Here is a 23,914-nt window from a genome sequence, read left to right on the forward strand (position 1 = left end):
TAAGGAATCTTTTTGTTGAAAAATTGGAAGAAAAATACTCAAACGAGGAAAAGAAAGGTGCGGGTAGTAACAGACAGTGGGAGCATATTAAACTTTGTATACAACAGTGTGCAGAAGTAGTAGGTTACCGCGAACATAAAACGGCTAGGAAAATATGGGTTACAGAACAGAAAGATGGCAGGGAAGAGAGGAAGGGGGCGAAGGAAACTATAATTAATGGACAATAGAAAAAATTGTACGTGGAAACAAAGAGCTTAGCAGAAGATCGTGGAGCGTGGAAGCTTCTCAATTGCGGTAAGTGATCTGCCAATGGTGGCAGAATACCTATAATGATGATGATTCTGTAAAGATATAGACCCTATATGAGCATGAAATATAAACAATGAAAAATTGAAAAGATATCTCACCAATAATTATAGCATTAGCGCTACGATTCAACAATAAAATCAGATTGTAGATTATCATTCTAACTGCTATGACAATAGCACAATATAATAACGAAAGTTTTCATGAAACATTATACACATGTTAAGCATTTGCCAGTTTTCAATTGATAATAAATTTACGTATCACACTGTAAAATTGCCATAGAAAATATCATGTAGGCGAGTTTCAACCACTGTTACGTTCAGGTTGTGGGTACATTATAACCAATATTTAGATATGCATATTGCAGTACTGACGAGAAGCATTTGCGCAGAAGGTTCAAATTTGTTCTTTTTGCACATAGAAACAGATTTATTTAAATCTATTATATTATTTAACGAGCACAGCTGAAAATCGTTAATGAGAAGCAGAAAACAATTTGTAATTTTAAAAATACATAATACTAAGATTATAGCATATTGTAGCAGAACATTATTACCGTATATACTCGGAGTACAGGGTAATATACTGAAAAGCAATAGATTGTGGCAAATAGGGAAGCAGGGGCCATTCAGAATACAAACAAGATAAATCTGAAAAAAAAAAGTAGGTTACGGATGAGAATCATTTCTCAATGATTTTAGCATTAACAAATGCTGAAATCTACGTAATTTTCATTAAGTAATTACTAAGAAAATATCTATGATAATAATCATATGTACTTTATTCATATTTTGAATTCCAGTAATGAATTACACAATACAGTATAAATCATTTCTCTTACCGAAAACTTGGAATATTACCTTCTATTTAATTTTGATATATATTGATATATAATTTACAATATTAATATTTTAGCATATATAATATAGAAAATCACGTATTTCATAACACTAGTTTCTATAAATGATTATCAAATGATAAACAATTCTAAACTCTTAGAAACTTAAACAAACTAATATATATATATATATATATATATATATAGTTAGAAGATAAAGATAAAAGAGGAAAACTCATGTATATTGATTGAGTGTTGATAACGCTTTAATGAGGTAGAATATGTTGTGTGTGATAGAAATTCACAGAATATTAACATTCCTGTGTAGAACATACATCTTACAAAAAGGTTTATTACAGGGTGCTCATTTTAATCTTTCCACGGAAATATCTGGAAAACGATTGAACATAAATGAACTGAACAAAAACTAAAATAGGAAATGCCATAGGGCAAACCGAACGGTGATGTCGCGGTGCCCCCAGGGCCGCTCTTAGAGGGGGCCCGGAGCCCAACTTTAAAATTTTAAATGGAAACATGGCGCGAGTGACACCTCGTTTGAGAGATCTTTAAAAAATAAAAAGCGACATGGCAAAATATTTTTCATATCGATCACCATATTCAAAATGGCGCCAAGATATGTTACCTGTATCAGATAAACGTCCAGTAGCACTAATATGAAAACGGTTGAACATTAATGAACCAAACAAAAACTCAAATAGGAAAGTCGTGGGGCAAATCGAATGATGTTGTTGCAGTGCCCCCCAGAGCCGCCTTTCATGAGGGCCCAGGCCCAACTTAGAAATTTTAAACGAACATATGGGTCAAGTGATACCTCTTTCGATAGATCTTCATACACTAAACAGCGTTGTGGCAAAAGATTGTTCATATGAGTCACCATTTTCAAAATGGCCGCCAAGACATGGTGCATGTATCAGATAGAACGTCCAGTATCACTAATATGAAAACGGCTGAAGATAATAACGAACGAACAGAATAAAATTTCTATAGGAAATCACAGAGAGTATTTATCATTGCACGTAGCAACAAAGGAGAAGATGATAACAGTAAAAGTGCCATAATGCAAAGGACGAAATCTAATTCCTAGAAAATTATCGTTTCAACGTCCTCCGTAAGTAGGTGATGCGGGACGGGAATAAACGGTGAAATTGCAAAGAGAACCTTAGTTTTTGCAAATGGCATCTACACAACAGAATTACCTGAAATGTGTTTTTATAAGAAACTAGCAGCGTTCACCCCGCTTCGCTGCGGTCACCCCGGAACGCAATAAACTTTGTTACTTAGATAATTTTTACTTTTTCGCTTTCAAATTGCAGTAAATGTTAAAATTATAGCGCCTGTCATTTATGTTAACCCGCCGAGTCACATGGTCATGCGGGTTGCATATAAATACGTTTATTTTTACCTATGATGAACTAATAACAAAGGATTTGTACGTATGGACACTTGAATGGTCAATTATCTCAAGACACTGGTAATTAAAAATTAAAGTGATATGATAAAAACCATCTAGGGTCCAAATCCTAATAACCCCCCAAAAATGAAAGAAATTGGTTCAGCCGTATTAGCGTGATGAGTTCACAAAGGATTTGTGCGTTCTCTTTTATATATATAGATAGATGTCTGTAATGGAAAAAAGTAGGTAAAATTCTTGTTAAATGGTACCTTCCATTTTGATTGCAGGCAATGATTTGTGCAAAAATGAATCAACTGAAATGCGAAACCAATTTTTCGAACAATGCAATTTTAGAACGATGTGTACAAACGTTGGTTTTGCTCAAAAGTCGTCTGCACAATATTGGTTCATTACAGTACCAGTCACTTGTACACCCAAATATTTCAGTCAAACCATACATATTGCAAGTAAAAGAGGGGTTCTCATTTGAGATTTTACCATTCATTTCTGCTTCAGCCACTTACGGAGGGAGATCGGAAAGATAATATTCTAAGAATTAGATTTTCTCTTTAGTATTTTGTCACTTATACTTTAATAATCTTTTTCTCCGTTGGATTATTCTCGAGGCGTGGAATGGCAAATACCCTCTGTGATATCCTATACGAGTTTTATCCTGTTCATTTATCTCCAACCGTTTTCATATTAGTGGTATTGGACGTTTTATCTGATACAAGCACCATGTCTTGGCGGCCATTTTGAAAACGGTGAGCCATATGAACAATATTTTGCTACAACGCTGTTTAGTGTATGAAGATTTATCGAACGAGGTATCATTTGACCCATATTTTCGTTTAAAATTTCTAAGTTGGGCTTGGGCCCCCATGAAAGGCGGCCCTGGGGGGCACTGCGACAACATCATTCAATTTGCTCCATGGCTTTCCTATTTTAGTTTTTGTTCAGTTCATTTATGTTCAACTGTTTTCGAGATATTTCCGTGGAAAGATTAAAATGGGCCACCCTGTATATGATTTGAAACCACCTATAATTTTCTGTTTACTGCCAGGTTACATAGTTATTTTTCTGGACAATTAAAAGTATTTACATTGGTTTACAATGTATTTCTAACACTACATCAAGAATAACGTCGTAATATTAATACACAGCAGCAAAAGAAGAAAAAGAAAAGCAATTAAATTACGCATACATTTACAATAGTAAATATTTAACTTCGATTAAATTTAGAGAAACAAATATATGAAAAAGTTACTTGCAGGATACAAACATCATAAGTAAATATGTTTAATTAAAATTCAACGCCAATACCATTTGCATAGAGAAATATAACTAATTCCTAATATTAACATTAATGTAATAAGATATTTCAAGAAATGATTATTAGTTGTACAGTGGAGAGTAGTGTTTTCTTCTTTTTGCAACATGAAATTTTTGCTTCCTTTTACATGTTTTGAAAATATTCCAAATGTCTGAATACTATTCCCTCGACACCTACAAACTTGCTTTCTTAAAAAATAAAATAAAATATGTTTTCTAAAACAACAAATGAAGAGAACATTCGATGCTTCGCTTAGTACACTTCGGGAAATAATACCTTAAACACAAAGAAGTTTATACATTGACATTTAACCTATAAATCTAGCTACAACGTTACCTTGGTTCAATAATTTTACTCCAACAACCACTTATTAGTTACTTCTTTTTTTTTATTACTTTTTAAAGTTACTTCTTATAAAATATGGTTGACTTTCGTGAAACTAAAAGGAAGTAAATATGTAACCAGCTTGAATATAATCTAAGAGTGAATATCTTTCAAGATGCAATGCAAAGGATACTTGATTATACAAACATGCAGTTATATGTTCTGAACTACATACGTTTGAGTTAGCATTTTGGTATACAGATTTACGATTAGGTCATTTACCTGCAAGCACATATAATATTTTTTTCTTCACAATTTTTTTTAACAGAACATTCGTACAATATAAAAATCATCTTATACAGACTTGGTCGTCAAGTCATTCTTCTTGGTGTGAATCTTGATGAGAAGGGATGTGAATTTCATATAATCAGGGGCTATTAGACAACTTTTCTCAGCAACGATTTCAGATATTGGTGTACGTAAAGATTTTATTAATCCTTTGTAAGACAGATAATCATCGCCTATTAACTCCAATTCACACTCAAAATCATTTGCTTTATTACCTGATGTCACTGCCTGAACAATATAGTAAGTATTTGACAAATTATCATCACCTTTCTTCAAATATTTTAATGTGAACAAACCCACAGAAAATTGAAGCAAGTAATTATCATTATCAGTGTCATTACGTTTAATGGTGAACTCACCAGTATTGTTCTCGAAGAATTTGTCCTTGTGACTATCTAAACCCAAAAAGTGTTGACGCATTATATGTGGAAAGAGCAAAACATTACACTTCTCGATTGGGCATAAGTACGGCCTGTATTCGCAAATTTCTTCGTGTTCTTTCTTCTTTTCAATCACGAATATTGATGTACATCCTTCAATTTTGTAGGTGCAAGGCAATGGAATTTTATTGGTCAAAGTTTCTGCTATATAATTCCTCGTGCAAGCCATAGATTCCTTGCATAGAGGACACACGGAAACTTGTTTCTTACAAGAGCTGCATACGTGATGCCCTTTTTTGCACTGTATGATTGGTGGAGTGGCAACATTCAGGCATATTGGACATTCTAAACTTGACCACAATATCGCTAACAGCTTATCAATAGTCCAGTCAGTGTCCAGTTGTTTCACCTAGAAAAAAAAATCCAGTAGTAGCTTCCATATATATATATAAAATGCACGTGATAGCTTCCATGTAACTCTCAAAATAATCTAAAATATGTATTGACGGAAAGTGAAAAGCAATATAACTTAAGGGTGCTGAAACTGGGAAAGGAATGTCAACCGACATAGGATATGTGACAAAATGGACGTCATGTAATTAACGAGTAGAACTCCGCAATGCAAACCCCCTTCCAGGCAACACAATGTTGTACAGAAGCTGAATATTCTCTTAAGAAGTCGAAACCTATCCTTCAGCCTGTACATGCAATTGCCGATGACTATCTATAAGTGTGGATGCATGCGAATAATACGTCACATCCAATCCCGTGGTTAGGTAAAGATCTGGCAACACAGACAACACCATAAGAAGCAATTTGTTCTTGAATATAATGAAATTTAGCTTTTGTTTTGGGAGACTGACGTAACGTGTTGCCAAGTTCATTAATCCAATGCACTGCGCTGTTGATTGTGCTTGATGCATCAATACTATCCTTCAAATTTACAAACTGAGCAGCGCAGTGCTCATGCGTAAAAATAGCTGTTTATACATCCTAAAAAAACTGAACACTTTTTTTTAAATAACATATTTCCCTCCGGTCATATCGGTGAAATACCGGCCAGTTGACAACGTTAGAGAAAATTACTGTATCGGATATGTTCCACTCATCATTCCTTCTAATGATAAAGCCTGTCTCAGACGGGACTGAAGTAAGGCTACGATTCACGATCTAAAATTCACGACCTTACTTAACGATCGTGTGAGAGGTAAGTTGCCCTTAGGTCAGGTTGAAATTTTCTGCTGTCTTTATTTGGATCCTGACTTGGAAGAAATAGAAGCAGTTTCTATTTTCTTCTGGACTTCCATACAACTACCAATCAGAAAAGAGTAGCGCCTGACGACATTCAACTTTATTTCTCGCTGTAATTTCAAAACAATGATGCCTGGCAGGGCCGGCCTTAGGTGGTGCGGGGCCCGATTGGGAACATTTTGCGGGGCCGTAGGTTTCCAACTAACTTCCAAGGTCTTTAGAACCAATATGTATACCTATATATATATATATATATATATATATATATATATATATATATATATATATATATATATATATATATATATATAGTGGCGGATCCAGGATATGATCAAGGAAGGGGCTAAACCATAATTTGCCGCTTTATCCAGTGTAAAGCAGGATTGAAGCCCATTTTATCCAGTGTATAGCTGAGCGTCAAGAGGGATATAGCCCCCCTTGGATCCGCCACTATATATATATATATATATATATATATATATATATATATGTTGCGCTCTCTCTGGTGGTCTAGTGGTTAAACCCATTTCCCTTTATAAAGTTTTCCCATCTGTAAAAATATTCTGGTGAAAACATTCACCCTGTTCATTGCTTAAAGGCAGCTAATTTTTCAGAGAAATAACTCAAATGGAAATGCAAACAGTGAATGAATTTTGCAATACATATTTCATCCTTGTGCCTCGCATTTTTTCAAAAAGGTTCTGTACCGGTATTCCATAGTTTTCTTCTCTTACAAGTAGGGTCTACACCTACCGATGTCTAAATCAAGTAAAGAGCGTAAGCAAAATTTGAAATACTTCCGTCTTTAAAGACGCCCGCAGTGGCCAAAAACCTGATTGATCAGAATAAGCCATAACAATGTGTTTCAAGTTTGAAAAATTCATTTTACTTGTAAAACGAGTAATTGAAAAATTCATTTTACTTGTAAAACGAGTAAAGGAATAAAAAACAAAAGCACATTAACCGACACTGGGAGGAAGTAGACATCTATTTGAGGGTATGCTTAGCATGGCCACCATCTTGAAGCCGGCCATCTTGTATCTCGCTCGACTGTTTTTTTTTTTTTTTTTTAAATGGGAATGGGGTCATGTAATATATGAAATTGCGCTAGAATTTTATGAGAAATACAGTGGTGAAGTCTATGTTTCCATAAGTTGGTATTCGTAAGACATAATGAAATGCACATTGATATGAATTCTTTGGTTCGAAGATTTCTTAACAGCTGTATCTTTTTGAAAAGAATTCAAATCAGGAAAACTTAATGTACGCTATTGAAAACATCGTAGAAAGCTACTTATGAAAGGTATAATCAGCTTGAAATCGTTATGGGCTGCACACAAAATGAAATAAATGGTCATGAGATCACAAACCTTAAGGAACTGATGGAAGATGGATGACATATTTTCCATTGGATTATTCGAGTTAGAAGACAAATCTTCATAAGCAGCCACCTATTCAGTACGCACTACTATACATTCGGTTTTCTTCAGGGTGGAAAAAAATGATTTTTAAAAAAAAAAAATCATTTTTGATGATTTTTTGGATTTAAATCGATTTTTTTGGATTTAAATCAAATCTTTCTCCTCGTATAATACAAGTCGTGAACTAAAGAAAAACATTACGAATTAGTATTAAATGCCAATTATGCCATTTAAGTGAAAGTATTGGGGTTGAAATTTGAATTAATCCCCAATCGTTAACCTATATCCATCCCAAACGATGTTTCTTAACTTTAAATTATGACTTTTTTTTTTGGGGGGGGGGGCGGTAAATTATAGACTTTCAATCAAGCATGATCCCTAATTATCATAGAATCATGGTTCTTACCTCGTTCTCTTCAGAATAGTACAGCCTTTAAAACGGTAACATTCACATTTTCCCTATCATGTCCCTGAAGCGGAAAATGTTGAGAGAAGTCGGGATTTTTTCTGATTTTTTTTTCTTTTTTAAAAAAATTTTGATCCCCACTGGACTCCCCTGTGTTAACGCACAGATCTCAAAATCAACTGGAAAATACTAAGGGTGTGCTAAATGTGTACAAAATTTCAAGCTTCTATCTTGAATAGTAATGGTGAGAAAAATATTTAACAATGAGCTAAGAACGTCCCCACAATACCCCCAGATGACCCGGATGTAATATAAAAATTTCCTCACACATCCCTATTTATCCTAGAATCATGATTTTTACATTATTCTCTTCACAATAATACAGAGTTTCAAACGGTTCCATTCAAACGTCTCCATCGTGTAGGCTATCTGGGGCTGGAAAATCACGAAAAAAGATATTTTCTGTTAAGGAATATCCCCTTTTTTACTTTTATCCCTCTGTACCACCTCTGTTTAAAGGCAAAGATCTGAAACAAATCTGAAAAATACTAAGGGGTGCAGTGAGTGAGTGTCCAAAATTTCAAACTTCTACATGCAAAAGTAAGCCCGCGAAAAATAATATCCCCAAATACTCCAGATTCCCGAATAAAACAGGATCTCAGGTAACAGTTTCCTGAGGCATCCCTATTTATCCTAAGGTCATGGTTCGCACATCATTCTCTTCAGAATAGAACAGCCTTTCAGATGGTACCATTCATATATCTCCATCTGAGGCGGGAAAATCGTGAAGAAAGCTATTTTTTGTTAAAAGTGTCCTTTTTTAAAAATATATTTTTGCCCCTCTGGACCCCCCTGTTTTCACGCAGAGATCTAAAATCATCTGAAAAATACTAAAGATGCACTGAACGAGTGTGTAGAATTTCAGGCTTCTGAAGGCAAAATGTAGGCCCGCCAAAAAATAATAAAAATAGGCACAACAAAAAATATATTTTTTTAAAATTTATGACGTTATCACATCCTGTGTCTCGACACAGAGGCGTACAACCATATGTAACGTGCTCTACAATGCCTTCACTCCTGAAAAAACGAAGTAAAAAGCTTTATTGGTACTTTTTAAATCGAATAATAAAGATTTTATCCTATCACCTAAAAATAGGTGATATAATTTAAAAGGTTAAGCGTTAAGGAAAAAGTACAGCAACGCTTATCAAAGTGACATTTATTTTCCACAAACGTTACTGATATTTGGCAGGGGCATATTTTTAAGGAAATTGTAACTAGCTTGCGGCACGAAATACATAAATTTTGCCTAAAGTTATAAAATCTAAAAAAAAAATCGGAGACAGGATAGGACACTTCTAAATACACCCTATTATCTGGGAACAAATATATAGACGCGCACACTAAAGAATCTTCATATTAAATGTCGATGGTGATTTCCCCGTTGGAATAGTTAACGATTTACAATATAAACCCTATGTTACGAAGAGAAGAAAACAGGATTGCCCTGTTACCCGTTCAAAACGGGATTTTCCCTAATCATCCTCTGCATGACACTTGTTTTCATACTATGCTGTACATACTGTACATTTAAGTCTCATTCTATTATGATTATCATCTTTCATAATCAGACTTTACTTATTTTCACTTTAAATTATTTCGGAATTTGATTTAAATCAACGATTTTTATTTAAAAAATCAAGTGATTTAAACCTTGATTTAAATCAATCCACCCTGGTTTTCCTGACTTGATTTGAAAAGAAATACTTCCACGGGATTTTTCGGAGGAGTAGGCAAAGTTTGTCCCCTGGTTTTATACTTAGAAGTGATATGCAAAGAAGTCGCACTGAGGCTGATTTATTTGGTAGCATCTCGGTATTCACGGTAGTATCACATGACACAATCAGTAAGAACGCAAAGAACTTTTACTCAGAGAAAACAATATTTTTACGCCCAGGGGTGTGTGTGTGTAAGAAAATTTGGGGAAGTGTTAAGGGTATTTGGGGTGTGCAGAATACTTACTGGACATAATATATATTTTTGCAATAGAAGTTGTAAACGTAAAAAAATAAAGAAACTACTGCAGCGTTAAATTCAAAAAATAAATAAATAAATAAATAAATAAATAAATTGCTTATGCCCGGAAACTTAATACAAACTATTCATTTACTTGTTAGGCAGAGGTCATACCCCCTTGTGGAGTCCATGGATGTACCTGTATTGCAATATGTTGTTGTGTGTACTTGATAACGAGAGCAGCAGAGCTATCTTAACGGTACCCATTGCCACTTTGCCGAGGGTCCCGCAAACAGAATGGCATGTATTAATTACACGTATTAGGAGTAAAATTATCATAGGAACCACAATATACTTGTTTGCTCTGGGCCCTAATATGCTGTTAAAATGGCACTGTAGAGTAGATTAGACTGGACAGTAGAGTAGCCGACACTAGCGCGGGCCCCCCATAGGCGCGGGGCCCGATTGGGAGCAATCGATCCAATCGGCTTAAGGCCGGCCCTGATGCCTGGACAAGAGAAATATTAATAATATGAATAGAAATATGAAGCACGATTTATATTAAATTAAAAAACTGCAAGAATAAAGACCTTAGAGAAGGTATGCAGTGAAGTAAGTAGTGTCTGCCCGAACAGAACAGGTGTGAACAAATATAATTAAATCTTTTAAAAGAATAAAAATAGCTTATTTAAGTATGTTGTGCAATTTGTATACCAAAAAATGTAACATGTTTTAAAAAAGCGTGCAGGTTTACTTTTGGCGCACCACTCGAAATAATTGTTCAAAAATTAGAATTCCTTTACTAATTTCCTTCTTATTGTTTTCTAAATGATTTGTGCGGGGCGACATGAAAATATCCACAATGCATAGTTAAAATTCAAGGGGGTATCATAAGCAATTGTTGAAAAATTATAGTTATTTTACTATTTGCCTATAAATACAGCGTCCGGATGCATACATAAAAACTACAGCCCAAAAAACACAAAACAACCTGTGCTAGGTCGCCACTAAAAAGCACGAATGCTATCTAACCGAAGCTGGGGGGCCCGAGTGTTAGCGAGGGGGTGCGTCAGTGACGGTGGGTATCCGCATAACCGAGAGTAGTGGAAACGAATGGGTTTTGGCAGTGATACGAGTTTCAATAGCATTTGTCATGGTATCATACAAGTAGCGTTTCGTTTGAAACAAAATACAACTTCCGTACATTTGTGCAGAAATTCACCGCCGGTGGAAAATAGTTTTTATACAGGCATCTTTCATATAAAGTCACTTATTTTATCCGTCGTAAAGCATTTGTAATAATTTTACACTGGTAATTCTACACATATAAACATAAAATTCAGGTGTGTTACGCGAAAAGTAAACCAGCACCAGAAACAGACACAATGAGAGTTAATTGTCATCAATGTTGTGTGTCCGTCGTGCAATTTTAGGGAACAGTTCTACAATGCTGGCACAATACAGAAATTCCGGGTGTAGTGCATGAGAGGAGCTCCGGGCGCGCTAAAGTTTACTTTATGGGTTATGTGGGCATGTTTTGTGGGTAGTGAGCTGAGCGGATACACTCAGTACCTAGGAAATTGCTCTTTCTTTATTTTAGCTTTCCACGCCTGATAACTGTCCTCATTTACATATGTGGACAAGTCATTTGATTTTCACTTCTACAATCTGGTGGATGAAAAGGATCTACAGACCATTTTTCAGCTGATACAGACTCCCTCTTGTTCGTATCTCGCTGCCAAATTTCAATAGCGTGTGGAATTCAGATTTTTTTTGTAGGAATGAGAATCTTCTGCATGTAGTTCATTATTCACCATTGAAAATACGGTGCTTTACTGTGTATTATTGGGGCGAAGAATTCACTCCCTGACCAGCAGCTCATCTTTACTCTTTCGTTTTTTGGGGGGAGGGGGAGGGCGGATTTTGTCTCAACAACGGAGCAGATATCACTGCTACGGCTATTTCATCTTCGGATGAACTCATATTCTGAAATAGATAAACAATAATATTTACAATTACGACAGTTGATTGCCCTGTGCGTAACATTCTTCAAGTGTTTTTGTCTGTTTAACACACCGACCACGAGAGGCTCTGGTGGTAAAACCTACCTAGTTTTAAGGATCATCTGAGACCCCTACATAACCTCAGGATAAACTAAATTGTATGGAAGTTTGAGTTAAGCAACACTGTTAAGTTGTAGCCTGGATTCAGGCCTTAGTGAAGATCCGTGTAGACGGGCTTAACCGTGAGTACAATCAAAGCACCCACCAAGTGTGTACTACGTAGTCTAATTGGATTTCTCCAACATGGGCATAATATAGATGCAAACCTCCGCATGAGTAAAGTTTATGGCGGGAACTTCCCTGTGCATGAGCGCTTAAGCTTCGCAAGTATGAATCCTGTCCCGTTCCGTGAAAAATAGCAAATAAAACCAAAACAAACCCATTCAAAGTTGGGAAATTTCCTGTTATACAGTAAAACAAATATAACACTTCACGTAAATTTTTAAATTTTAATGTTTAAGCCAACTTGAACGTTTTTCGACTTCTTATTTACTAGTTTTTAGGGTGGCACAATATATTATTATTATTATTATTATTATTATTATTATTATTATTATTATTATTATTATTATTATTTAAAAAAAAACGATTTTATGATTTTTAGTTTTGTAATTTTATTGAAATTATTTTACTCATCATATAGTTCAGGGGAAGGTGGGTCAGGAAGAGGGGATAAACTGATGACGGAAAGACGGAATGACAGACAAAACAACTTAATATAAAATAGTTCTAAGTAAGTAGAAATGAGGCGCCTAGTATCAAAATCCGCAACATGAATTTCGCTTAGTTTCGAGTAATCTCGCAAAACATGCAGTAAAGCTCCTTATACCTAATCCTATATAAAAAGCAAACTATAATATTCCCTTTCTTTGTTCTTCGCTGAAATCCGAGACATTTAACCCTTTCACAAAATTTCCTTAACATGCGAATGTCGACTATAGTCGACGTGTTAAAATTTGTTTGTCCGTATCTTGGCTTTGTCAAGAGTAGTCGCCAAAGTTGTACCGTTCATTTTTGTTTGTGTTCTATTGTTTTCGATAAACAATAGAAACCACACAGAAAACCTTTGGCGACTACAATCGACAAAACCAAGATACAGACAAATTTTAACACGTCGACTATAATCGACATTCGCAGGTTAGGGATTTTTTTTTCCCCATCGCCTTCCACAGTGAAAGGGTTAAGCGTCCCGATAAATATTTTCCGGACACCGGGTCGCAGATCTCGATTCCGTGTCGGTCCCGGATTTTCCGGGCAGAATGGCAACCTTAGGTTAAAAGCGCACTTGTCGTCTCGTTGGTAACACTACATACGAAACAGTAGATAGATATTACGCGAATGCATTTACCTAGAAAATTATTATTAGACTTAACAAGCTGAGTGAGTAAAATAATTTTGTATCGGCAGTTGGCACACTAGTGTCTAGCTTTCTTGGAGGCGAAATAATGTGATGGGGAACGACTTGATTCTACTGTGAGAGTTGATTTTACATTATGTACTGCGACTCTGCGTGTTTTTGAGTTTTGTAACCACAGTGTTCAGGGGCGCCTGAAGAAAATTTTCTAGGGGGAGCATCTCCATGGTTCGTATATTACGTCTGGTATTTCTGGTATTTAATATATGTGGTTTGCTATAGTACGCATACATTTTCGTGAGCCAGAAGGAGGGGGCGAGTCCCACACTGCCCCCACCTTCGGGTGCCCATGACAAGTGTTGCATAAGGACAGAGAAACACTAAAACTCAACTCCTACAATAGAAAGACTAATTGAGTTCTGTTACCTCAGCCATTTCTCCGTTGACGTGTCCTCGTGAAGAGTATCAGCTTATGCCAGGTGTCTGAAAATAGTACCAACAGTTTCCTCCTTGCGTTTCGTGGGTCTCAATTTCCAGAATAAATCTACAAAATAAACATGGAAGAAAACGTAACTTTTACAACTAAACATTTACAATTGAAGTCAAGAATTATAAATCACAAGATGGCTAACAAGGAGAAGGCAGACTTTGGTAAGTGAACTTCGGGGTCATTTTTTGCGAGGAGGTAGTGCACATCTAAAGAGTTAATATTACAAACTGGGAGAGCGCAATGGGCAAAAATAAGGGAGAAAAGCCGTCTTCAAAAGTTTTCTACTCGACGCATATATCGTACGACGCGCAAAATTATCAATTTACAGTGTGGCAGAGTGAGTAAAGTGTGTAACTCATGTGCAAAGGGTCCCGGGTTCGATTCCCGTTTGAGTAAATACTTGTTTTGTTTTTGCTTTAACCAATAAAGTAACCATTGGTAACTATAAATAAAATATTAATTCACCATACGTTTATAATGAATAAAACAATAGAAATTTTAAAATCACTTGTAAAATCTTTCAATGTTCCATGTTAACTAGCAAGAAAATTTAATCTATTCCTTAAATATACTGATATTACGAATTGTATTATAGTTATGACAGTCAACGGCGCCAATTTCTCTGTAAATTTGGGGGGCATTCATAAAAAATACATACAACAATACACGTAACAATAAAAAATACATATGAAAATACATATTCATAGAAATAAATACATGGGGCCCACATGAGTTGGGGGAACGGGCCCCCCATGATCGGCGCCCTTGACGACAGTCGTTGTGTAATAAATGTTCTTGACGCATCGTGTTTACATCTGCTGACAGTGTGTGATTTACAAAGGAATGTAAGGGGGAAATCCCCTTTCCTGCTTTGGATGTTGCTATAACCAAAGCAGATTTCCCCCCTCATTCCCCTTGTAATTCTCACACTGTCAACAGATGTAGACACGAAGCTTCAAGAACTTTTTTTTACACAACCATTGCAGTAACAATAGTATTTACGGAAGAGATTAAATTTTGTTCCTAGTTAACATGGAACATCAAAAGAATTTACAAGTGATTGAAAATTTCTATTGTTTTATTCATTATAAACATATGGTTTAAACGTATGGTTTATAAACATTAATATTTTACTTATAATTACAAATGCCTACTTTATTGGTTGAAGCAAAAAACAAGAAAAAAATCTGACTCGAACCAGAATCGTACCCGGAACCCTTTGCACTAGAGTCGCTGATTCTTCTCTGCCATGCCGTCACTTGATAACTTTGTACGTCGTACGACATATGCGTCGAGTAGAAAACTTTAAGACGGTTTTTCTCCGTCATTTTTGCCCATTGCGCTCTCCCAGTTTGTAATATTAACTCTTTAAATGTGCACTACCTCCTCGCAAAAAATGGCCCCGAAGTTCACTTACCAAAGTCTGCCTTCTCCTTGTAAGAAGCATACGGAATGCTTTGGATAGGAAATATAGAACGTTTAGACGCTATATCCAACCGCACTTGTTCGTCTGACGATGAATGGTTTATCTGAATGAAATATATCCCTACATAAAGCTAAACTTCTGTGATTACATATTACATATTCCGCGAAATTCGTTTTCTGGAATTTTTCCAGAAAGTAATGATATGTTCTGGAAATATTCATGCCATCAGTTCACGCAATATAGATAAAATCAGTGGTGTCATTAAGCCGGTTCGCGTTTCGGGTTCCCAGAACTAGTTTTTAGTAATGTCTCATCACCTCTAGATCCAGTATTTACAAATAACACTAATAATAATGGAATGTAGTGCAACATTGTAGGTAATTAATGGCACTATAATTTCACAATACAAAATCACTACTGCCGTTTCTAGGAAAACAGTATGAGCTTAATGAAGCAGTAACATGCTTCAAATTACTGCTTTTACATTTTTTTTTGAGTCAATAATATGATAGGTAGACCAAAGTTTCCCAAACTGCGTTGCTGCGCCCTGATCTCGCCCTATTTAACCCTTTTGTGCATAACAACTGCATATAAGGCCAGGGGCGGACCCAGGACGGACTTCTGGGGGGGGGACGGTGGGTTATAATACTGCTACTTAGAGCTACTTTTAAGAGTTCCAAGCTCTGGAATGGGTTTTATTTATATATATAAAGAAAAAACTTTCCCCCTGGATCCGCCACTGTATAAGGCGCTAATAGCCTATTTTATTTTTCTAACACCTCAAAGTTAGTCAATGTTATGAGTTTTTTTTTTTTTTTTTTTTTTTGTTCCACGGATGCGTGAAGGCCTCAGGCAAGTTGCTTTAGATTTCAAATCTTGCTCGCAAGATGGAGAGTGCTGTATTATCCCCATGTTACTCAAGGTTATGCATTTAGAGCATGTGTTCCTCATTGGTTTCAAGTTGCTTGAAGCCTCAGCCTCATTTTATGTGACGTAGATTCAATAAAATAGAAAACAATCAGAAGGTTATATGTATATCTATATCTATCTATCTATCTATCTATATCAGGTGTTCTAAAAATGGCGCCCACGGACGACAGAGCACTATTCCACAGCTCAATATAAAGCGAAAATTCAATATGACGAAATACCCTCCGCGGCCTCCTTCAGCCGCTACAGAGAATTGAAAATTTACAATGTGGCAACATTGTAGATTAACTTTGAAACATAAGCAGTTACTCTAAGAGTTTTCATCAAGTAGTTGCATCGATTGTCGCCAGATGGAGTTACAACTGACAGGTGCAGAGTAAATGGAAATTATATGACATATTTCATAACAGTCATATTGATGGTATCTGAGAATTATATCGAACATGCTGATTGGCTGATCGTCTGTTTCAGCACTCTTCACTGGTTAATCCTTTCTCGATTTCAGAATAGACTGTCATTCCCCGTATTTTCCTTGTCTCGAAGATGTTGATACTAACGCCATCTTTTAGCGTCAGTAGTGTTATAATGGACCAAGAAAAGGAAATGAAATCTTTGAGTTTTACGTCCCACACTTATGCCGGGTAGGCTAAAGGAGACGGTGATGATGAGTAATGAATGAAATGAAGAGAGTGGGAGGAAACGGGAGAACCCACGCACACGGTGTTTGTCCACCACAAAGTTCACTTGGCGGGGGCTGGGATCGAACCCGGGACCCCAAGCATTAGAGGTGAACGCTCTACCATTGAGCTACCGCGGCCCCTGACCAAGAAAAGGCAATAGAGTAATGTATGTGCGTGTGTGTGTGTGTGTGTGTGTGTGTGTGTTACACAACTGAGGCAGCGGATTGATACAGAAGCAAGTCTCGTGTTGCTAACTTGTTTAACGTCATAACAATAAAATCAATTTGTAGCAGTGAAATAATTGTCATGTTAACTCTAACTGTAGAAATTGAAGAAAATATCCAATTCAAGTCAATATTCTTTTTAAACATTTCTACATTAGAAATAGTACTATCAGGATAGTACTTTCTGTGAAACAGGACCAAAATTACTAATCCTCAGAAATATTTCGATGCAGTAGCGCCGGTTTTTGTAAATTAGTAGGGGTCCTTTAATTAACTGTTCAAGACCGGGAATCTAGGAGTACGGAAACCACTCAGGCTTATAAGAGTGTCCTTTCCCAGATAATTCTGGAAATTGACTCTCCTAAAACTGCAATTTTATGTATTTTGAACGAATGTATTCTTTTCGTGTTTCTTCTTTTTTCCACAGTGGAAAATATGTATTCTTGGATGAGAGTATTGCGGTGTAACTAGGTATATTCAAAGATTCTAACCCCCAACCTTAGTTCTCCTCACGCCATTTTCAACGTCTATGGTTTGTGATATATGAATAATAAAAATTATAGTTCTATCTGTCAGTTAGAGAAATCGCCACTTCGTTGAGAAAATACAATGAAGATGATTTTTGCTGTCTTTCATCATCAGCACTACAATTTCGGACTTTCCATCCCTGCTTAAATTTCAGCACAAATTTTATATATCTTTTGTCACCCTAAGAAAACGTCGGTTTCCTACTATCATTTGGGGTGTTCAGAGCACAAATGATTTAAGTTCAACTATCAAAGCTGTGAGAGAAAGTAACGAAGTTTGTATACATGAAAAAATTATTTACAATACACTGTTTTCTACAATATAAGAAGTATTTACGATACCTGGATATGATTTTTTCAAGCACTGAAAGGAGCTTCATATAAAGATCTTAACATAAAATATTACCAAACTAAACAAAAGTGGATATCAATCCATTGTGCACTGAATGCCCCATTTAGGAATTACGTTGGATTAGAATTTCTTTTGTCACATTTCTTTTAGTTTCAATTTTCCTATTTTTGTCTGTTTTTGTGGGGTGCTGAGAACCCTACAAAAATACTACGGAGTGCTCCTCCGCAGCCTGCGATTCTATTTCGTTGAGTAACAGTTCTTTCAGTCATGTAAACTGATTTTAAAATTATATTTTATTTTACAACATTCAGATACTATTCCACTTGCAATAAACCGTTAGCATGGAATTGATTGTTGTGCATCCTATATACAGAAGAATATCTGCGAATATTTTTTTCACTTTAGTATTCCACAATTATGTCCCACGGTTTAATATAAGCACGAGGATGATAGTCTTTCTCAAATTCGTTGAGAAAGCCCTTATACAGTACATTTCCCGATTGCTTTTATTTTTACTATTACCTTGAAGTTCCTAAATTTTAGCTTTCAAAAAATCGCGTTTGTTTGTTCTAAAAGTTTTGGAAGTTTCCCGCCTGATGTTTACGAATTTTTGTGTAGTTATTTCATTCGGATTTTGTAGTCAACGTAATTTTGCCTGTTTTCTCTTCTCTGCTAGTTCCTTCTCTTCTTTGCCTGTATTCCTGGTCGAACCATGGTTTGTTCCTATGTATTTCCGCGTGTCCCAATTTTTCTTTTGAGAGAGGATGCTTCGTAAGCAAAGAAAAGGATTCGATTGCTGGAATGTTTTTCTCCATAATCTTAAGATTACATCTGTTAACTAAAGAGTATATGACATGCGTCAGATTTCTGTAACGATTCCTGTAATGTTATTGAGATTATCATCATTTTGCTCAAAGAGTATTGTTGCGTCATACATAATTGATATTCTTTCTTCATAGTTTGGGGATCATTATTTATATTATTATGAAACAATTTTAACGTGGATCTTTGTAGATGCCTAATTAGAAACATACCAATTATAAATATGCATGTATTCAGATTTCAGAGTGTGTTCACGGCAGTGATTTGTAATACTATGTACTACTACTTCATCTACATCGCCTAATACATAATATACTCTACAACAGGTTCACCTCAGAAATCAGATTCATCTACCATAATATCAGTTTCATCTCCCTTCCCTAGAATAAGCCTCAAATCTGCCCACCTCCCAATGTTGAAGACAATGTTACGGATTTTTTGGCGCTCATTAATCGTATTAATTAAGAGAAGAAAGACAGTCAGTGTAAATTTCAAAATTAATAAACAGACCTCGTATGGAAATTTTACAAGAACTCTCTCTCTTCTCAAGCATATACATATATGTTTGAATGTGTGTGTGAGCAACCAACTTCGATCAAATCGTCCAGCAGTCCTTTTATGGTTAAAAAGAAAGAAGAATCGCTCCACAGAACATTCCAGCAAGAAGTCTCATCGCTAAATTTAGCCATTGCATCAGTTGGTTGTGTTTCAAGTTAAAACCGGGATTTTCCCTTCGGAGAAGCAACACAAGCGATTGACGAAAAAAGCAAGTCAGTCTATTGAAGAGACTCGGATAGGCAGGGGTGCCTTCGCACTTGTCGTGCGTCCTGCACGTAGAGTAGGCTTTTACACGGGCTCGCATCCAGCCCGTCGACCTGATTTTAAGTTCCCAGAGCTTTGTGCCCGTTGTTGTTCCTAAAAAGTTGAAGTAAAAGGAACCAAGTGTCGGTGTTGTGTAATTATAGAACGAGACTTAAACCTAAATACATTTTGTGATTTTATGAGTTGTTGTAGCCGAAAAGATAAAGGGCTAGCAAGTTAGTTTTAAAGGCACTTCCAAACGATGATCCTATTGTGAGCAGCATGATTGTTGGATGCTTTTTTTCGTGTGATATATGAACTACTGGATTGGATTTGAGAACCAGATTTCTGTGGAGGATCGCGCAGAAGAGGACACCGCGGCTGACTAAATCCCCACCCTCCTTGTGCAGTGCATAGTGAAACGCGAGTGTTATATAAATTATTCACTACTCTCATTCCATGCCGCCAACGCAAACTGTAAGTAGAATTGAGAAAGAATCATTCTTACAAATTGAAAAAGCCACCTGATCAAAGTAAATGATCTTAAGAAAATAAAAGTTAAATTCAGAGTAATCATTTTGAGCGCTCAGATTGTTAAATATATAATTTGCTTGTAGTTTACTTATTGTATGTTGTTTGTTTGATTACAATACATAGTACTCATAATTTTAATCTCACGTTTAATTCTTAGCCGTAATTGCATGTAACTTTACAAGGCGTTGTAACAGTTTATAGATTATTTACTTTAATTTGTTTTGTTCATCCATCTTTACGGCAAGCACTCTTCTCTCCCCGATATTTTTCCAGCGGTCGGTGGAGACGGGGACTGCTTGTATGGTTTGTGACGACCTCTTGTGGGCGCTGGAAGCCATGAAACCAAAGTTTGGAGCAAGTGAAACAAGAGGGAGAGAGATAATATAGTTTTATTTACGATAAACCCACAAAGGTCGGTCATATCCATAAATGGCGACCGTGACAGGACATACTTCAATCTTCGGATAGAATTGCATTTAATTATCTCGGCGTTCATTTACTAAAATACGAAAATAGTAAACATTTGAATCACGTAGTTACAGATAGCAAACTCAGTACAAAATCATGCGCAGATTGTTTTAACTCGTGAAAAGAAAAGAGCAAGAGGAAAGAAAATAATGAATAGGGTTTGAAAAAAAAAAGAAAACAGAAAGTAAATTCAATTACCACGGAAATATAATTAGTACAATTTGTTTTGTAAGAAATTAAAACATTTTTGTTTGTTCGCGAACTTTTCTTCCGCTAAATTTTTCATAGTACGCATGAGCGAACATGTCGAACAGCTGATCACACATATACACACACACACTCATAGTAGTATGCACCTCGATAAAATAATGTATGAATAATAATTTGTTTGTTTATGTTGATTGTCTATCGAAACATTTTTACAAAATGAAAATTTGAAATAAAATAAAAACTTTGTGCAACTGAAATAATGAAATAGTTTAGAAAAGTGTTTGTTTATATTGTTACTTACTTCAAGTGTTTGTTTTTGCATGTTTTGTATTGTGATTTGGTTTGTTTTAAGTTAAGTAAACATGGATTTTAGTATTTTAGAACAATTTCAAACATGGTCAAAGGACCAGTTAGCACAGATTAGACCAAACTTAGAAAACAATACTTAGAGGGTGGAAATTAATGTTAAACATTTAGAATATTAAAATTTAGTTTCGAGTTCTTGTTTAAAAAAAAATAAGTAAAAAAAATCATGAGGTCGTTTAACGTAACGATAGACGGAAATTTTTTCGATATATATTTAGATAAGAATGAAGAAACCAATTATATCACTTGGCGTAGGGTTAATCAATTCGAATGTTTTGGTTCACCAGACAGAAATAAAAATTCGAATATTCCGAAAGAAGTTACTTTCACCGTACAAAGGCGGCCGTTTACATTTGGCGTTACGGCAGAAGTGCGCACAGATGACAGACGACGAATTATAGTCATAGGTAGACGTATAATGCAAGAGTTGCAATTTATTTTAGAAAAGTATCAGAAAACAGGAGACTCAAGGTATGATGAATACTTGCATGAACAAATTGTAAGAGAACTCGGAAGTGAACCCGGTAAGCGTAGGAGACACAAAGCTAAAAATAAGAAATCAGCTGATACATCCGAAGTAGATTCAGGCAAGCAGCTGTTGTGTAGGTCAGCATCACCTACTCGTTACATAGCTTTAAGTAAATTGAAAACCTGGAATAAACACGCGTTTCATGATTTTGAATATGTAGATTTTGAAAAATGCGTGGAATTAAGATCATCGTCGAAAGTTGAACCACAGTATGCACGCATAGTTACAGTAGACAATTTATGTCAGGAAATACACAATGTTTTGCCTCCTGTAGAAATTCAGTTACCACCGTTGAGTGTCAAACAGCCGGATAGTTACGAAATTAGGCCAATCGAATTTGAATGTTTAGAAAGTAAAAATAGTCTAGTGGAAAATTATGTAGAGCAGGCACGAGCTCAAGTCACCTTTGTAGAAAATGAATGTATAGAACGATGTCAGATTTCTACACCTGTAGTTATTGAACCACCACCATTAGTTTTACATCAGTCTAGTGTTAGTGAAACCAAAGTAGACTTTCAAGAAGTAAGCATAGTTGATATTAATCAGGAAGCGTTTGAAATAGCAACACCATTGATTAGTTATGAAACGAAGAAAATTTGCGTCAATAACATCCGTTCTGAATGTGTTAGTTGCGAATTACCACCTTTAATAGTACATCAGGTTAGTGTTAGCGCAGTTCCAAGTGTAGCATACGAAGTGCAAGGCGCATTAGAAATCGAAAAAACCTTTGAGTACGTACAAGCGCAGGTTACGGAAGAGAATTTTGAGTTACTCGATAATCATGTTGTATTTGAAGATATTTGTTTGTTTTCACCGGAAATAGTGGCCAGGAAAAACAACGTTAGCGAGACTATTGACTATGATTTTGGTAAACAACTTTGCGCAGTGGCGGATGAATTGTTTTGTAAGTTCGAACAAGAACTCAATGTGTCGTGTAAAATGCTTGAAGGAAAGTTGATGACAAATACATGTAGAGAAAAACAAGAGGGAGAGAGATAATATAGTTTTATTTACGATAAACCCACAAAGGTCGGTCATATCCATAAATGGTGCCCGAACAGGGACCGGAATCCCGGAAGAGACGAAAAATCAAATACCGAATATGACTTTTAGGTTTTTATAAAGAATGAAAATAAAGATTATTACTCTTTTACGTCAATTATTCCCCACCGAATCTCGAAAGTTAGGAATTTCTTTTTCAGCTTCAAGTGTGTGCACACTGTCACCGACGCGCCCATCCAGAGGAACCACCAGTATCCATTCATAATCAGGTACGTTCATTTAAATACCATGTTTTATTCTTTCTTTACAGTTTTTGGAGATGAAAGATGAAAGGAAAACCAGAGGAAGGACGTTATTGGAAATTTTAAATAGGTAATCAATTTAGATCGTGATCTCGGACTTTGAAAATTTTAACAAGGCCCCACCACTTTTGAAAATTATGGTTATCCCGTTTTGGATACAGAATTTCTGTATTGAATTTCGTTAGGATGTTTATGTTTTGTATGTTTTATTTCTTTTCAGGTATTTCCAGTCTTGGGAACCAAATGTCATTAATAAAATTTTACTATTTTATTTTCTTTGAGTTTTTATTCATTTACCTTGTATGATTATATGAACATTTAGCTGTCCCCATACCATTAGGCATTTAGAGAAATGTTAGGCAATTAGAGATACTTAAAATTCAATTAGAGAAACACTAATGAATGTTACAATTAATTATGAAATTTGGATTTTGAAAAAAAAAATGTTCCTTGGTTAATGAATCTTTTCATCCAACTTTGTTATTAAAAGCATGCGTAAAAACATATTGAATTTGTAATATAAGACTGGTTAGGCGTCGAAATATTGAAAATTAAAAAGTACTTAGCATAGTTTTGTAAGTCATTGAAAATAATGTTGAATTTAATAAATTTGCTTATGAATCCATTCACATATAATGTTCGTTGTGTAAAGTCAGTGGGTATTTGTCACGACATTAATGAAATTTGAATTTAATTGAAATTAATCACAAAAATTGTTCTACAAGTTAAGAAGAGGTAAAAGGTTGAAAATTATAATTCAACCCCTAGAGGCGTCACTACTTTCTTTCAAAATT

General features: G+C 35.5%; 1 protein-coding gene across 1 annotated transcript in view; it reads right to left on the reverse strand.

Annotated features, from left to right (window-relative positions):
• Nucleotides 1-3,494: 3,494 nt before the first annotated feature.
• Nucleotides 3,495-23,914, reverse strand: part of LOC145681571 (E3 ubiquitin-protein ligase SIAH1B-like) — a 73,993-nt gene continuing 53,573 nt past the window's right edge. The window contains exons 2-3 of the mRNA XM_081753204.1: nt 13,884-14,001; nt 3,495-5,355 (exon numbers count right to left, since the gene is read on the reverse strand). Coding sequence (XP_081609330.1) covers nt 4,573-5,355; nt 13,884-13,892 — 792 coding nt within the window. The 5' untranslated portion in view covers nt 13,893-14,001 and the 3' untranslated portion in view covers nt 3,495-4,572. The remainder of the gene's footprint in view (nt 5,356-13,883; nt 14,002-23,914) is intronic.

The sequence above is a fragment of the Thermobia domestica genome, chromosome 3, assembly GCF_964235325.1.
Source record: "Thermobia domestica chromosome 3, izTheDome1.hap1.1, whole genome shotgun sequence".
In the NCBI taxonomy this organism is placed as follows: Eukaryota; Metazoa; Arthropoda; class Insecta; order Zygentoma; family Lepismatidae; genus Thermobia; species Thermobia domestica.